General features: G+C 38.8%; 1 protein-coding gene across 1 annotated transcript in view; it reads left to right on the forward strand.

Moving 5' to 3' along the window:
• The first annotated feature begins 1771 nt into the window (after positions 1–1771).
• Positions 1772–17831, forward strand: part of Engase (cytosolic endo-beta-N-acetylglucosaminidase) — a 37457-nt gene continuing 21397 nt past the window's right edge. The window contains exons 1-7 of the mRNA XM_076907873.1: positions 1772–2135; positions 2204–2647; positions 2742–2916; positions 2992–3210; positions 3343–3698; positions 3784–3966; positions 4100–4212. Coding sequence (XP_076763988.1) covers positions 1903–2135; positions 2204–2647; positions 2742–2916; positions 2992–3210; positions 3343–3698; positions 3784–3966; positions 4100–4212 — 1723 coding nt within the window. The 5' untranslated portion in view covers positions 1772–1902. The remainder of the gene's footprint in view (positions 2136–2203; positions 2648–2741; positions 2917–2991; positions 3211–3342; positions 3699–3783; positions 3967–4099; positions 4213–17831) is intronic.

Raw genomic sequence — 17831 nt, forward strand, 5'->3', positions numbered from 1 at the left:
ACCATCCCACACATCGTTGTGTCTGTCTTGTACCCGTGGGATCTCTTGTCTTCTTAAAAAAAAGGTTGTACGCTAAATAAAGGAAGATCTTACGATGCGTCGACCTGTTCTTAATGGAACCCATTTTATTTTTTTTTTTTTTATTTTTTTCCCTGCACGAAGTTCCATGTCGCTAATACTATTACAATTTGAAACGTTCGTTTCTTTATTTGCAATTAATGGAACTTAATGGAACCCATTTTATTTTTTTTTTTATTTTTTTCCCTGCACGAAGTTCCATGTCGCTAATACTATTACAATTTGAAACGTTTGTTTCTTTATTTGCAATTAATAGAAAGTTTTAAAATAGTGGGATCTCTTGTCTTCTTAAAAAAAGGTTGTACGCTAAATAAAGCAAGATCTTACGATGCGTCGACCTGTTCTTAATGGAACCCATTTTATTTATTTTTTTTTTATTTTTTTCCCTGCACGAAGTTCCATGTCGCTAATACTATTACAATTTGAAACGTTCGTTTCTTTATTTGCAATTAATAGAAAGTTTTAAAATAGTGGGATCTCTTGTCTTCTTAAAAAAAAGGTTGTACGCTAAATAAAGCAAGATCTTACGATGCGTCGACCTGTTCTTAATGGAACCCATTTTATTTTTTTTTTTTATTTTTTTCCCTGCACGAAGTTCCATGTCGCTAATAGTATCACAATTTGAAACGTTCGTTTCTTTATTTGCAATTAATAGAAAGTTTTCGAATAGATGTAGGAGAGATAATTTTCTGACTGCGTAAAGTGAGACTTCCTGTAAATTGTATCCTGCAAACTGAAGAATAATATTATATGCGCGTATATAACGCGTACGAATCACTTGAGAGTGATAAATAGATTGATTTATGTTGTTATCAAGTCTAAAAGAAAAAGTGAAACACAGATTTCTACAATTTCGAATGTAACATGCAAAAGTTGCCACTGTTTTCTTCTTTTCTTTTACTTTCTATTTGCGTTTTAGTTACACGCAACTATACTTAATTATCGTTCGCAATTTAAACGCGATATTTCAGTAATAATTAATTATCTCTCAAGCTTTCTGTATCCTCGAGCGTTTATTCTTACTTTCATTTGTATAATCTATAATAATACGTAACAATGCAATCACAGACAATGGCAATAATGATGTTATAATTTACAGAGGTGCACAGCAGAGAATAATTAATTTATAATACAGGATAATCGAAGAAATTAATTTCACGAAATTATTTGGTAAGGAAATTACTTTTAATTTCACCCAGAAAAATATTACAAATACAATTGAAAAGGAAGAAAGGAAGGACGAAGAAGTACAGTGAAGGAAAAGTGGGGGTCGAAGAGTACCAGTGTGTAAATAGTGGCGCATGTCTAAACTAACCTAACAAGCTCGTCGAAGAGAGAAATTAACTGTTTAACGTGTTTATTGAAATGTTAAGTTAAATACAGTATTAATTGTAGTTAAGTTAAATACAGTATTACAGTATTTTGTGATATTGTTTGCTTCGAATTGTTTATTTCGAGTTGACAGACGATGTTCGAGAATATATACTTCTGTAAATATATTTCTGTAAACGAGTAAATCGATTGTACACGTTAATAAAATTACGCATGTATAAATATAAATATAAATATAATATAATATAATATAAATATGTATGCATTAGGAACCGATAACGTCATCTTATCTATTTTATTTCAGATAAGAAAAACGAACGTGGTATGTCATCCACTTTAACAGCTGGAAGATAGTATTGAAAAATAGGATGTGGATTGATATGCCCAGTTCCGTATAGTGGAACCGTTATCAAGGAAAACAGCTTTATTTGAACTAATGAATCCGAACTATTTTATTTCGAAGACATACATTGAACAGTGTAAATCGGAGAGATGGCGACTGAAATCACCGAATCGCAACCCTTCAAGAACCTGAAGGAATTGTACGACAATGTGGGTAACTTAAAGAGATGGCCAAATATTAAACAACTGAGAGAATCAACCGAGTACGTGTACCGTGGTTCGGAAGTAAGTACGCGGAAAATGGAGTTGGAACAATGTGATAGAGAAAACCAACCCAAAACTTTACTGTGTCATGATATGAAAGGCGGTTACTTGGAGGACAGGTAATAATTACAGAAATGTCAAATATAATACATGGAATATATATTACATGTAACAATTTTTTTTCCAGGTTTATTAATGGATCAAAGTCCTATGATTCTTATCTGTTCTATCATTGGAGCATTATTGATACTTTTGTATACTTCAGTCATCATTTCGTAACTATACCGCCGTTTGGTTGGATCAATGCGGCACACAATCACGGTGTTAAGATTCTTGGTACTATTATTACCGAAAGAGAAGGTATCTGGGATATCATACTTGAATCTCAGGAGGAAGTAAGAAGGTTTGCGGATGCACTAATTCTTGTTGCAAAATTTTATAAGTTCGATGGCTGGTTATTAAATGTTGAAAATGTAATCAAAAGCGAGCAGATTAGCAATTTAATTTATTTCGTAAAATATCTAACAGAAAATATTCACGAAGCAATTAAGGATTCTGAAATTATATGGTACGACAGTGTAACCAATGAAGGAACATTACGCTGGCAGAATGAACTTAATAGCAAAAATATGTAAGGCTATTTTATTCCGTTCCTTTTTTATAGTTATTTGCATTCATATAATTTATATAACACATAATGGCGTAATATAAATTTAATGTTTCAGAGATTTCTTCTTAAATTGCGACGGTATATACTTGAACTACAATTGGACAAAATTGAAATTAGAAAATAGTCGTACGATCGCGAGAAATTACAATCGAAATGTATATAACATTTATGTGGGTCTAGACGTTTGGGGAAGAGGATGTCCTGGTGGTGGTGGATTTAATTCATCATATGTAATTATAATCGTATCGTACATTCTATCGAAGATGAAATTATTTAATATGTAACAAAAATGTTGTAATTAACAGGCCTTGGAAAAAATCCGACACGAAGGACTTTCCGTCGCAATTTTTGGTGCTGGTTGGACTCACGAGTACTTTGGGCCTAAAACATTTCAAGAATTGGAAGATTTATTTTGGGCACAACTCTTCCCATACTTGTACATTCACGTTCCTATCTACGAAGGAGAAGTTTTTAAAACATCGTTTTGCCGTGGAAGTGGTAGCACATATTACCGCTGTGGTGAGGTATATTAAACATAGAATACATGTTTGCACATACGAACCAGATGCATCATTTTGTGATTGCGTCAATAAAATATCGCATTCTGATAGGTGACGTATTTAATAAACGTAGTGCAATGTTAATGTATCACGCAGGTACAATTGGACGTACGCGTTGTTGATGGCAAAAATACGATCGAAGAGAAATCATTTTACAACCTACTGATGCAAATGCCTCAGATTTCCGTGACTATACCACACTTGAAGTTTGACCGTGTCCCGGAAATACCTGAACCTAAAAATGAGAACGATCGTAATGAATGTTGGAAAAAGGATACGTTATATGTTTACGAAACGAGGAAGAATGTTATACGAATATTGGAGAGGGTTGTAACCATTGAAGATAAAATGCCAATGTTAGATACAAATAGCTTCAAATTTTGCAAACAACTTTCTTTCGAAGGCGGTGGTTGTCTAGAATTAATTACAAATGATCTAAGGACATATCATAGGTGAGAATTCGACGTTTCACCATATACGATATTTATTTCAAATTATCGTCGTAGAAAAAGGCTTTACATAAATAATTATTCACAGATTATTTCTTGTCTACATCGAGTTTGAACATGACATAGAAGCAACCATCGTGTACCGTGAATCGATGTCGTCAACAGCGAATGGAAGTCGAACTGAGCCAATTCTCATTCTGGGCAACAATAGTGGCTTAAAGTCTATTATTCATTATAAAGTGGAACAACTGAACCATGGCTGGAAAAAATGGTAAGTGCATCGAATCTTCGAACAAAATATCCAGCAAATTTTGAATTCCGTAAACAGCCACAAAGTCACGTTCGTAATAAGACGAACCTCGTATACCTTGCGTCTAACAGAAAATCTTGCTTTTTGCCGGCAGCGTTTACCTGACAAACATGAGGACCGTGAACGAGATCGGAGTATCCTTCGCAAGGAAGTGCGTCTGCTATCTGGGAGAGATCATTCTGGAACAAAAGCAACGGCACCTGAACGGTAAGTCCACACCTCGTAGCTTGCACCGTCACTTGCATTCCTCTAGGTTCCCTAGAGAAGTGTACATAGCAGGTGGATTGCGTCACGATAAAAGTGTATCGCCAGATGGCGAGGTTCTCAACAAGAAAGTCGCGGAGAGAACGGTTCCACGGTGAACGGGCTTAGCATGCGTGTACACTTTTCTGCTTTTGAGAACCGCTTTAGTGAAAGGAATACCAACGTTCTACGATAGAACGCCTATCCAGTGCAACTTATCGCTCGATATTTCACGAGCTGCCTTCGCGATTACGCGATAAGACCGTTTCTCATTTGGGGCATTCGCTCCTATCGGCTCAGAAAGCTGCTCCTATTCGATTTCTTCCTTTCTTAATTTTGTTACGACTTAAACTATTTTCGCGTGTGTCGTCTCAATTATTCTGTCATGCCATTACACTGACTTAAACTCAGCGACAGCTGCTCAGTGCGATATTCTTCTGTGTAGTGCTGCGTAGGGCCATTTAATTACAGTCACTTCCTATTGAACGGTGGTCGATGATGATCATTGCAACGCGTTTGTGTTTATTCGCACGTCGCTACAGAATAATCGAGGCAATCTGTACGTGCTTTGATGCTAGATAGTACCTCGTAATTAGTTATTTAGATATTTCACTTACGTTTCTCTTGAAATGTACATAAACTCTAAGCTACAACGGACAGTACGCAAACGCGAATAGATTCTATCGTCAGAATTCCACTCTTGACTACAGAAAGGTACAAATTTGCAATTCAAAAGCGCACACGTACTTCTGTACTTGCGGTAAAACGGCCTTTGTTTTTCGCATAGGTCGTTGCAACGAAACGCGCGATTCAGTTTTTTTTCTTTTTTTTCGCTGCGATTTAAAAGTCGGTTACCGTTCGACTGGTTCCCTCGACGTGTTATTTTCCTGATACAAGGGTGTCTGCATTCCACGGGCGGCAATTTGTTTGTCGGAAGGCCGAAAGATGCCCGTGAGCCGTCTCGTGCAGAGAACGAACAGACCAGCCGCGGAACGAGGTCGCGACACCATAACTTCTAGCACTTTTTTCGTTCATTAGTCGCGTTTCATACGTTGCGCAGAACACAGTTGACTTCGATTCATCGTTTTCAATTGACGTAAATGCACTTCTGGGCCGTTCAGACGTCGACTGTGAACCGGATGACCGGTCAGGATGGAATGTGCTCTAAGTAAGAGGCATTATTTCTCTCAGAAATTTTCTTTCTACAAATCTTACGGGATAGTTCAGACGATTGCAATCTTATTTTCAACATTTTCGAATTCTAAAATTGAAAATGTCAGTTAATATATAAACGTCGTCTGTTAGGTGTAGTATCAGCTGTAAAATTTGTCACACGAGTAGCAAATCACCCTGTATATATATATATATATATATATATATATATATATATATATATATATATATATATATATATATATATATATATATATATATATATATATATATATATATATATTAAATAGAAAGTTTCCTGCGAGCCAACGATGATCAAAGTAGCATATTAATTACTAAATAATAGGCGCTTTCATATCGCAAAAATAGTGTCACTGTAACAACACGTTATCATCGGCTACGTGGTCATCGACAATCTTGCCACTGTCAAAATCGGACGATTGAGAATTCGTGTCACAAATCCTATTACAAATCTCGACAATGCACAACACCCACTTGGAAACGAACGGTAGTCGGAAGGAGGACATGCTTGGCGTTACTGTCGGCTACGTAGACGTAAATGTCGAAGACACATGAAGAAATGTCAATTGTAAAATATCGTGCATCTTATTATTTCAACTTTTAATCAGTTACAAACGCAAGTCACTGTCTTACAGTGTAAATGAAAGAAGCATCGAATTAGCTGAAATTCGTCCTATATATCCACTCCATCAGAGATCAAGCATTGTGGAACAAACAAAAGGAATAAAACAGCGATCGCGCATCTTATTATTCTCAACTTTTAATCAGTTACAAACGCAATTCACTGTCTTACAGTGCAAATGAAAGAAGCATCGAATTAGCTGAAATTCGCTCTATATATCCACTCCATCAGAGATCAACCATTGTGGAACAAAGAAAAGGAATAAAACAGCGATCGCGCATCTTATTATTCTCAACTTTTAATCAGTTACAAACGCAATTCACTGTCTTACAGCGTAAATAGAAGAAGCATCGAATTAACTAAAATTCATCCTATATATCCACTCCATCAGAGATCAAGCATCGCGGAACAAACAAAAGGAATAAAACAGCAATCGCGCATTTTATTATTCTCAATATTTAATCAGTTACAAACGCAAGTCACTGTCTTACAGTGTAAATGAAAGGAGCATCGAATTAACTAAAATTCATCCTATATATCCATCCTATAAGATTCAAGCATCGCAGAACAAACAAAAGGAATAAAACAGCGATCGCGCATCTTATTATTCTCAACTTTTAATCAGTTACAAACGCAATTCACTGTCTTAAAGTGTAAATGAAAGAAGCATCGAATTATCTGAAATTCGCTCTATATATCCACTCCATCAGAGATCAACCATTGACGAACAAACGAAAGGAATAAAACAACAATCACACATCCTATTATTTCAACTTTTAATCAGTTACAAACGCAAGTCACTGTCTTACAGTGTAAATGAAAGGAGCATCGAATTAACTAAAATTCATCCTATATATCCACTCCATCAGAGATCAAGCATCGCGGAACAAACAAAAGGAATGAAACAGCAATCGCGTGGAATTGGGTCGAGCAATCAAAGCGTGTCTCGATGATCTATCGCACCAATTCCAATACTGTTTAAATCGTGACCGACAATAATCAACAGTTTCACTGACCACGGTGATAAAGTTACCGCCAGCAATTTTCGGGCGTGCACCAGTCGCTAATAGCCGGCCATTCATTACTGGGCCCGGCTGTTTCCGAAGCGAACAGGTCACGGACCGCTGGCTCGTTTGTTTTACCAGTCGCATCGCGAACGAGCAACCCAAATTACGTCCCCTACGCCGTGTGTCGCAACACCAGCCATTCGTAACCGGAGAATGCGACCAGCTCATTGATATTCCCGCGGTTATCGGGTCGAATTTTTTCTGCGGTCCTACCTGCCGTTACACCTCGCGTATTACAAGACTTCTTTCTCTCTTCGAGACGACGTGTTACGTCAAGAGTGTACGTCGGTTGCTTTCGATTCGCGTGCAACCTTTCCGAGAACGCATCGTTTTTCGACTCGCAGATGGTCTACGAACCATAGCACTCGCGTAGGTATAGTAAAAGAGCGTTCTAAATGGCTGAGTTTCTTGTTACTGAATCCGTATCGCTGATCGTCCGATCAACTTTCTTTTTCTACGCGCGACGATCGTTTCGTTTTGTATTTTCGTACGACAATTCGTCTCGAGTAGGTCTCATTCGCGAGACGTAACAGAAAACCATCTAAATCCGTTCTGCTTTTCAGATACAGATGGAACAAAATAGACTCTTTCTCTGAGTTTCGTCTCACGAATTTGTATGCGGATAGGATTAGTCTCAAATCGACATCGTAATCGACGTATCGAAAATCAAGCACCGTGAAAGTAAAATTCAGTTCACAAGTGGGACGATAAACGGTACCAAAATGGCGTCTGGTTGGCTTGCGATACAGCCCATCCGAGGAGACGATAAACACACCGCGGAGTGACGTACCAGAACGAAATATAATGCTTCGTTATCTCGATGTTCGATGCTCGTTTGACAGCAGGCTATAATATTTTTTTTTTCCCCTCTCGAGTTCGCCGTTATGCCGTTTAAATTACGTCAACGATGATCAGACCGTGCCGCTCAGGGAACGTGTAATCATACGCGGCTCTGTCATGGTCGATAAAGCGAAAGAATGTCGCTTCTAGTCCTTGAGCCACGCCAAAACGCTCTTTTTCCTCAACTATTCGAGCAATATCGTAGATAACGCGTTTCTTTCGAAGCATAACTCGACTTGGTTCGCGATGGACGATCGATGAGGCTTCCTCTTTCCGTTCTCCAGCTTCCATCCTCGCGTTGGAAGCTCAAATGTGCGTTGTACTTCGTTAATTATTCTAGTCCTTGAGCCACGCCAAAACGCTCTTTTTCCTCAACTATTCGAGCAATATCGTAGATAACGTGTTTCTTTCGAAGCATAACTCGACTTGGTTCGCGATGGACGATCGATGAGGCTTCCTCCTTCCGTTCTCCAGCTTCCATCCTCGTGTTGGAAGCTCGAGTGGGCGTTGTACTTCGTTAATTATTCTAGTCCTTGAGCCACGCCAAAACGCTCTTTTTCCTCAATTATTCGAGCAATATCGTAGATAACGCGTTTCTTTCGAAGCATAACTCGACTTGGTTCGCGATGGACGATCGATGAGGCTTCCTCCTTCCGTTCTCCAGCTTCCATCCTCGCGTTGGAAGCTCGAGTGGGCGTTGTACTTCGTTAATTATTCTGGTCCTCAGTGGAGGATTGAAATGCGGTTTAAGCAACCGCTACAGAAGAATAACGAGCGTCGCTTATAGGCTTTAGTGGCTGAGTCTTCTTTTCGCGTTGGGTTGGACAGCATGAAGGGTTGCTGGTGAAAGGGGTGCGGTCGTGTTAAGGTGCTTAACGTAATTCGAGAATGGTCACGCACTAGGAACGACTTAAGTATTCTTCTCTGTAAATTTAATGCGATAATGAAAAGGAGAGTCGCGGAATTTTTTCGAATGAAATATTTAAGGAAGCGAATGTAACGCGCTTTAGGTTTAATCGTAGCTTTGCGAAACGTTTAAAATTTCCAATGCGAGATATTTCTTCTGATTTTGGATGAGTACAGTAATTTATTTAGAAAAACGTAGCTTTAGAATCGTATTTGTAAAAATCGTGGAATAATGTCATAATTATCGTTAGACGATTTAGAATCGTTTTCGTCCCGATTTCGCTGATTTAAATTGGAAATTCCCGTCGAAAGGAACGCGAAGCTCTCGAGCTGGCGTGGAATATAAATAAACCGATAATTATAATTAAATTACTTAATGGTTTTATTATCTTCTGTTTATTCGATTGCAGCAGTTAGATAGCTCTCGCGTGGATATCGATTAGCTTCCTCGTAAATTGGAGATACATATCTGAAAGAAGAAGAAAAAAGAGTCGAAAAACCGTAGATGTTGATCGGTTTTTTAGTGAAATCATCGGGTTTATCTCTCGAGAGGAAGTCATGACATAATTCTTCCGTGTAGGTTCAATGACACGTGTTTCTGTTTCACTTCTATTGGGTCAACGACCAAATAATTCCCTCGGTGAAATCTTAGAAACATCTCTGCGCGGCATTTCAATCGCTGCGCGCAATTTTACAGCAGTTTACCGCGTACTACGTTTCCTAAGCGCCAGTTTCTTTTTTTTCCACCCAATCGTAACAAAATATAGGAAAAACCGTTCTTCGTATCGTGCGAAATTATAAGTTCTTCGAACTCTCTCTACAAATGAATTCGATGTGTAAGAATAACAAATTTGAGACGTTACATTGTCAAATTTCGAAATCAATAATGGTAAAGCAAGGAAGGTACGAAACCTCTTTAGAATTCTCTATATTTCTCGCCTTTCATCCGCGCGTTAACTTTTCCACTGAACTCGAGCAGCTCGTTCGAAAGGAGTACGCTGCGCGATAAACGCACAAAAGAAAAGCTTCTTCCGTTACATCACATCGCACGTCAGAAACCATAAATCACCGTGTCACGCGAGACCATCGAGCATCCACGAGGAACACGCCATGTCGAAGCATCGTGAAGCGACATCTTGGTTCTCGCTGCTTCAACTTCCCTCTGATACTTCCCTCCATCGTTCAACCCTCTTCAATTCTCGCGAACGATTAATCGTTCGAGTCGATTGGTCGCCAACCCTTTTGCACCAACGCAATAGTCGATGGATATAATGAAAATCATATAATGGACCAATCTCTACGATTGTTGCTCCCGTAAGGACAACGCTCGCGTCGGTTCCACAGAATCTACGCCATTTGGTGGCCATTCTCGAGAGGCCAACAAGTGGAGGAACGTTCATATTTACAAGATGAGATCAGACTGTTCTCCAGCTCGGCCAAGGCGATCCGGTCGTTGGTTTCGCGTGTACGAGTCGAGATGAAGAGAGATCGAGGTTGCCAGGGCTCGTGCCTCGACCATGGCTGCCATTTTTCTTCAACCGTGCTTCAACCAACGTCGCGACCACGTTTTCCTGGATGCAAAACGCAGTCCATCGTGTCGCGAAAGTGAAACGCGACTAATAACCGACGAGAGCCCATCGACGGCTGCTTCGATTCGAAATCAGCTTCGTCGAGCGGATCGAATCCTCGTGATTACTCTCGTTGAGAAGTTGATCGCTTCGCAGGGGTTGTTATATGGTCGATGGAGCGTTGGATGAAACTGTTCTACGTTTTGCTCAGTGGGAGGCAGAGATGCAATGAATTTGGAGAAGATGAAATTTTTTTGTTTAGAGTGCAAGAAGCAGTCTGAGATTTTTACAAAAATCACTCGTTCGTTTGATGCATTTTTTCTTTTTACTATCTTATGTAATAGAATTCAGTGTTTTGATTATTTAAATGTACTTTCTAAGGGCTGCACTCCCTAAAAAATGAAACTTTTTTGATTAGAGTGCAAGAGGCAGTCTGAGATTTTTACAAAAATCACTCGTTCGTTTGATGCATTTTTTCTTTTTACTATCTTATGTAATAGAATTCAGTGTTCTGATTATTTAAATGTACTTTCTAAGGACTGCACTCCTTAGAAAATGAAACTTTTTTGTTTGGAGTGCAAGAAACAATCTGAGATTTTTACAAAAATCACTCAATAATTTAATGCATTTTTTCTTTTCATATTCTTATACAATAGAATTCAGTGTTCTGTTTACTTGAATGTACTTTCTCATTACTGCACACCCTAGAAAATGAAACTTTTTTGTTTAGAGTGCAAGAAACAGTCTGAGATTTTTATAAAAATCACTCAATCATTTTATGCATTTTTTCTTCTTATATTCTTATGCAGTAGAATTCAGTGTTCTGATTATTTAAATGTACTTTCTAAGGGCTGCACTCCCTAAAAAATGAAACTTTTTTGATTAGAGTGCAAGAGGCAGTCTGAGATTTTTACAAAAATCACTCGTTCGTTTGATGCATTTTTTCTTTTTACTATCTTATGTAATAGAATTCAGTGTTCTGATTGTTTGAACGTACTTTCTCAGGGCTGCCCTCCTTAGAAAATGAAACTTTTTTGTTTAGAGTGCAAGAAACAGTCTGAGATTTTTATAAAAATCACTCAATAATTTAATGCATTTTTTCTTTTCATATTCTTATACAATAGAATTCAGTGTTCTGATTACTTGAATGCACTTTCTCATTACTGCACTCCCTAGAAAATGAAACTTTTTTGTTTAGAGTGCAAGAAGCAATCTGAAATTTTTATAAAAATCACTCAATCATTTTATGCATTTTTTCTTCTTATATTCTTATGTAATAGAATTCAGTGTTCTGATTACTTGAATGCACTTTCTCATTACTGCACTCGCTAGAAAATGAAACTTTTTTGTTTAGAGTGCAAGAGACAATCTGAAATTTTTATAAAAATCACTCATTCTTTTGATGCATTTTTTCTTTTTATATTCTTATGTAATAGAATTCAGTGTTCTGATTATTTAAATGTACTTTCTAAGGGCTGCACTCCTTAGAAAATGAAACTTTTTGTTTAGAGTGCAAGAAACAGTCTGAGATTTTTACAAAAATCACTCGTTCATTTAATGCATTTTTTCTTTTCATATTCTTATACAATAGAATTCAGTGTTCTGATTATTTGAATGTACTTTCTAAGGACTGCACTCCTTAGAAAATGAAACTTTTTTGTTTAGAGTGCAATAAGCAGTCTGAAATTTTTATAAAAATCACTCAATCATTTTATGCATTTTTTCTTCTTATATTCTTATGCAGTAGAATTCAGTGTTCTGATTATTTAAATGTACTTTCTAAGGGCTGCACTCCCTAAAAAATGAAACTTTTTTGATTAGAGTGCAAGAGGCAGTCTGAGATTTTTACAAAAATCACTCGTTCGTTTGATGCATTTTTTCTTTTTACTATCTTATGTAATAGAATTCAGTGTTCTGATTGTTTGAACGTACTTTCTCAGGGCTGCCCTCCTTAGAAAATGAAACTTTTTTGTTTAGAGTGCAAGAAACAGTCTGAGATTTTTATAAAAATCACTCAATAATTTAATGCATTTTTTCTTTTCATATTCTTATACAATAGAATTCAGTGTTCTGATTACTTGAATGCACTTTCTCATTACTGCACTCCCTAGAAAATGAAACTTTTTTGTTTAGAGTGCAAGAAGCAATCTGAAATTTTTATAAAAATCACTCAATCATTTTATGCATTTTTTCTTCTTATATTCTTATGTAATAGAATTCAGTGTTCTGATTACTTGAATGCACTTTCTCATTACTGCACTCGCTAGAAAATGAAACTTTTTTGTTTAGAGTGCAAGAGACAATCTGAAATTTTTATAAAAATCACTCATTCTTTTGATGCATTTTTTCTTTTTATATTCTTATGTAACAGAATTCAGTGTTCTGATTATTTAAATGTACTTTCTAAGGACTGCACTTCTTAGAAAATGAAACTTTTTTGTTTAGAGTGCAATAAGCAGTCTGAGATTTTTACAAAAAACTCTCGTTCATTTTATGCATTTTTTCTTTTTATATTCTTATGTAATAGAATTCAGTGTTCTGATTGTTCGAACGTACTTTCTCAGGGCTGCACGTCTAACGAGAACGTTTCACCGTTCTCGATGTACATCGCGAAAGTCTGCTCGTAGTTTAAAGGGTTAAAGAGAAGCCACTCGCAGAGATCCTCCTTGTAACCGTGACTTTCTATCGAGCGCAATTAGCGCATTCCTTCATCCAACGAATTGTAAACGTGATCGCGTTGGTCGAGGTATCCCCCAACTGGCTCGCGATTTTCGCAACGCGAATGGCTCGCTTCCGCGATTTTGCCATTAAACGGGCGGACAAATTAATTTGCGATCGCGCGCGGCTGTCTGGCGCCGAAAGTGAGCACCAATAGTGAAACCTATCGCGCGTTAATTAAAATGGGTCGTGTTTGAAATTTTTAAACGAACGAAAGCGACGGAAACGACCTTTCGAAATCCACTGGCGGTTGCGAGTCTTTCTTTCTTTTTTGGCAGACACGTAGACGACACGAATTGGGCGTGAAATAACAATTAAACGAGGGAGACGAGGCGTACATCGAGCGTTCGAGTGAACGCTGTTCACTGCTCGATTGAATTCTAACGAGTCTTGCAAAGTGCAAGGTGCAAATGATTTTTAGCAATTATTGTACTTTTCTTTTTGCTCTTCGCGTTGTACGCTGAGTATTCGTATGAGAGACACGGGAAGTTGCTCTTTAAGTGCTTCGTTTTTTATCCAGAGAAACATAATGCCATTTTTTGCGCTCGAAAATGTTGCATCACGCGCACACTTTTTCCTCGTGTCACTCGCGACGCTGTTGCAACGCATTTAGCGGGACTTCCATGGTAATGTATTGACAATTTCCATCGTGTCATTAGCCAAATGATGATGAAATCATGAAAACAGTTTTTTCGTTATGGCACTCTGCTTAATGTATTCTTAATACTCGATTCGTACAAACGTTACAGTAGATAAGAGTTGTTATACCAAAATGAAAAAGGCTTCTGTTGCATTATTTTCGTGGATAAATGATTATTCAACCTCCACACGAACGTTCGATGTACTCTTGCGTTAGAATTGCTGCGGTTAAATTTGCGAGACGATTTTTGAAAACGATCGACAAGAGCATAACAGCAACCAGAGCGTAGAGCTCAAATCCTATTACGTAAATTGTATTAATCGTTCAATTAAACGCACATCGTCTTAAGATACGCAGGTTCACGGATTTCTGTAAGTTGAACAATGCCAATTCCCAGGATCAGTTTCAGAGCAGAACGATGAGCATTTGGTACGGTTATTTAATGAACAAGTACCACTATTCTTGAACAGTAATAAAGATCATTATTGCATTAATGTCACGTGTACAAGTATTCGATAGATTCATTTAGATCTGATACACATCATTCGTTTAAACAGAGAAGTTGCACTTCCTTAAAAGCAGTCGATGATCGAACGAAGTTTCCCTTTTTCAACTATTTTCTGCTGCACGATGTCCAAGTGATAAGTATTTGCGCCTTGCAACGCTCGAGTCGACGAAAAACTTTCCCCTTTTCAGGCACACCGTGTAACCTTGCTATGCCACCTCGCTAAAAAACGTTTCTGAATAGCTGGCATACCGCAATTTACATGCCGCTCGATACCTGTGCGAGATTTCGAAACTCCAAGTATTTACGGGATACGCGTTCTTTTTCACTTTTCATTTCATTTAAATGCCCGTTTCCTGGAGAATGGCGAGCTCGTAGTCGCGAACTTTGCATATTGTCCGCAGTCTGTACGCGTCTATTAAACGACACTTCCCTTTTAAGCGTCTCGTCGGGACGACGCCATCTTTTGTCGTGAACTCCAACAAAAAATTGCTACCATTAAGGTAAATTTATCTTGATCCTTGATCCAATACCGTGGCGATCTTTCGACACTTGCCATTAGAAGGACATTGACGCTTGCAGTTCCCCAAAAGTTCACATTTCCTTCTTCGTTTTAATTTCTGACTTGTCCTTAACATCCTCATGTCTAAGGCAGAGCCTGCTAGGTATCGTTGCTGATGAGTTCATTAGCAGATCCAGGACCAAACGTTCTTCTCTCTCTTTTATTTTCTTCTCTTCTCTTCTCCATTAATTGGCAGCAAAACCAAAGCAAACTCGTTTGAAGAAATCCAGTAAGTTCGTGTAAATATATCCAGATATGGCTTACAAACTGTGAAAAATAAATTCTTCAACTTCTGACTTGTCCTTAACATCCACACGTCTAAGGCAGAGCCTGCTAGATATCGTTGCTGATGAGTTCATTAGCAGGTCCAGGACCAAACGTTCTTCTCTTCTCTATTAATTAGCAGCAAAACCAAAGCAAACGCGTTTGAAGAAATCGAGTAAGTTCGTGCAAATATATCCAGGTATGGGTTACAAACAGTGGAAAATAAAGCATCCTATCGAACGATGGAGTAATTACGATCGAGTGCTCCAATATCCATTCATATCAGTGGCAAAAATGGCGCGCTGAAAACAGAGCCGTCCGTGCGTAACCGTGCACACGAAAAATCGATCCTGTTCGAAATCATCTGGCTTTTTCATGGATCTTTTTATAGCTCGTGGAATGGTTGCACCCGTTAACGGTGGATCGAGGTAAAATCGTTGACCCGCGAAAAAGTTAGCAGCGATTCGATGTTCTTCTGCTCGCGGGACTCTGGAACAGGTGGACTTCATTTGCAAGCGATCAGGCTGGACGTTCAGATGGGTCGTTCTGGATAACGGAATCCATCGAAATTATCCGCGAGAACTTCTCATTTCTGCGAGAGCGAACAAGTCATTAAGTCGTTACGCGTTCACGTAATTATCTATGCATCTTTCGAATTACCTTCGCATCGTTTCCGATAATACTCGAAACTGCGAAACGTGCTCGCAGTGTTCGTAATTATTAATCCAATGAACGATTAAACAATGCAATTGAACCAGTGGACCGTATTAATTATCACGTGGTTCAGATTCAACTTAAAATCGTTCATTGCGATTGCTCGATCAAATGCAATTAATTGTTTATGCAACCGTAAGCTTTAATTGCGTTTAACATAGTTCATCGTCCAAAGGGTTGTAAAATTCCATTCTTGTAAAATGCAACCTTCTCGATCCTCGAATTATTAAAATACAATGCAGCATCGATCACTCCTCCTTTCGCCATGAATATTCGAATCGATTATAATAAATCAATGGAATCGCAGACTCGATATCCGCTTCGCACGCACGTGGCATACTCGAGCGCGTTTCATCTTCGTCCGAAGCGGATCGTCCCGTTGCAAAACGAGCATTCGCATTCTTCTGGCCGACGCAACGTCCACATTAGTGCCCACGTCGGAATAAACGTACTTAAACGCGTGTCCACAGCGATTTTCACTCGCGAACGGTTCCGCAATAGGGCGATCGTCCTGTTGCAACCAGGCGCGGCCATTTGCATGGCAAGATGCGTGGACCTCGAGGATGTCGATGCTCGAATAACGCAGCGTCGTTTGCACCTGTTGCGTGTGTCTCTATCGAATGCAATTAGCTCGTTTCTCAACGAAACGTTTACTTTGTTCCTTGGAATCGCCAATGAAACAGAGGCGTTCTTAACCAACGTCCATCGACTGTTAATACTCAGACTTCGTAGTTGTTACGAGTTTCCTCACATTCTCCAGGAAACGACCGATTAAATGAAAGGAGTGACCAGAAATAATGCGTGCCTCGTAAACTTCGATTTTATGGCGATCTAAGCAGCTTCGCAATTTTTTCAAATCGAGCTGTTCTCGCTCTTCTCGTTGGTTTGTCGTGGCGATCTAAACAGCTTCGCAATTTTTTCAAATCGAGCTGTTCTCGCTCTTCTCGTTGGTTTGTCGTGGCAATCTAAACAGCTTCGCAATTTTTTCAAATCGAGCTGTTCTCGCGTTTCTCATTGGTTTGTCGTGGCGATCTAAACAGCTTCGCAATTTTTTCAAATCGAGCTGTTCTCGCGTTTCTCATTGGTTTGTCGTGGCGATCTAAACAGCTTCGCAATTTTTTCAAATCGAGCTGTTTTCGCGTTTCTCATTGGTTTGTCGTGGCGATCTAAACAGCTTCGCAATTTTTTCAAATCGAGCTGTTCTCGCTCTTCTCATTGGTTTGTCGTGGCGATCTAAACAGCTTCGCAATTTTTTCAAATCGAGCTGTTCTCGCTCTTCTCGTTGGTTTGTCGTGGCGATCTAAACAGCTTCGCAATTTTTTCAAATCGAGCTGTTCTCGCTCTTCTCGTTGGTTTGTCGTGGAACACACTCGTAACGCGGTCTGTTTCACTGTGATCCACGGGTCGACGTGGGCCACGGGGTTAATCACGTTGCGAGATCGATGCTTAATTAGATAGCCGTTAATTAATGGCAACCGTTAATGGCTAAGGGAGCACGCTCGAGGTCTCATTGTGGACCGCGTCGGGAGAGTCATTAGCGGGTCGAGGATAAGCAGAAACGACGCGATCCTTTGGAAAATTTCATCGTCCACTTGTTGATACTGTTGGAGAAACTTTGTTAGAGATTCTTAGATAGGCAATTCAAAAAAGAAAATAAATAATAATGCACAGCGTTCTTAAGAAATTGATGTATTTATTTCCACACTATGGCTTACTCTACTCACATAATCTCTTCTAACTCTTTTCAAAATAAACTCTAAACCACTGCTTCTTTAGTCTGGGCTTTTAACGCAAACCTTGGCAGTAGACGTTGACATTTCTGACCAATTAGCTGTTTTCAAAACGTCTGCTACTTCATCTTCATTAAGACGCTCTCCTCTTGATGGAACTTTCTCAGTTTTTGACGATGCGTCTGTCGAACATGTGGGCCTCAAGCTCCTCCTTATCCTTTTCCCTGTTTTGCCTGTAATACCAAAAAATCTC

The sequence above is a fragment of the Xylocopa sonorina genome, chromosome 17 (assembly GCF_050948175.1).
Source record: "Xylocopa sonorina isolate GNS202 chromosome 17, iyXylSono1_principal, whole genome shotgun sequence".
NCBI lineage: Eukaryota > Metazoa > Arthropoda > Insecta > Hymenoptera > Apidae > Xylocopa > Xylocopa sonorina.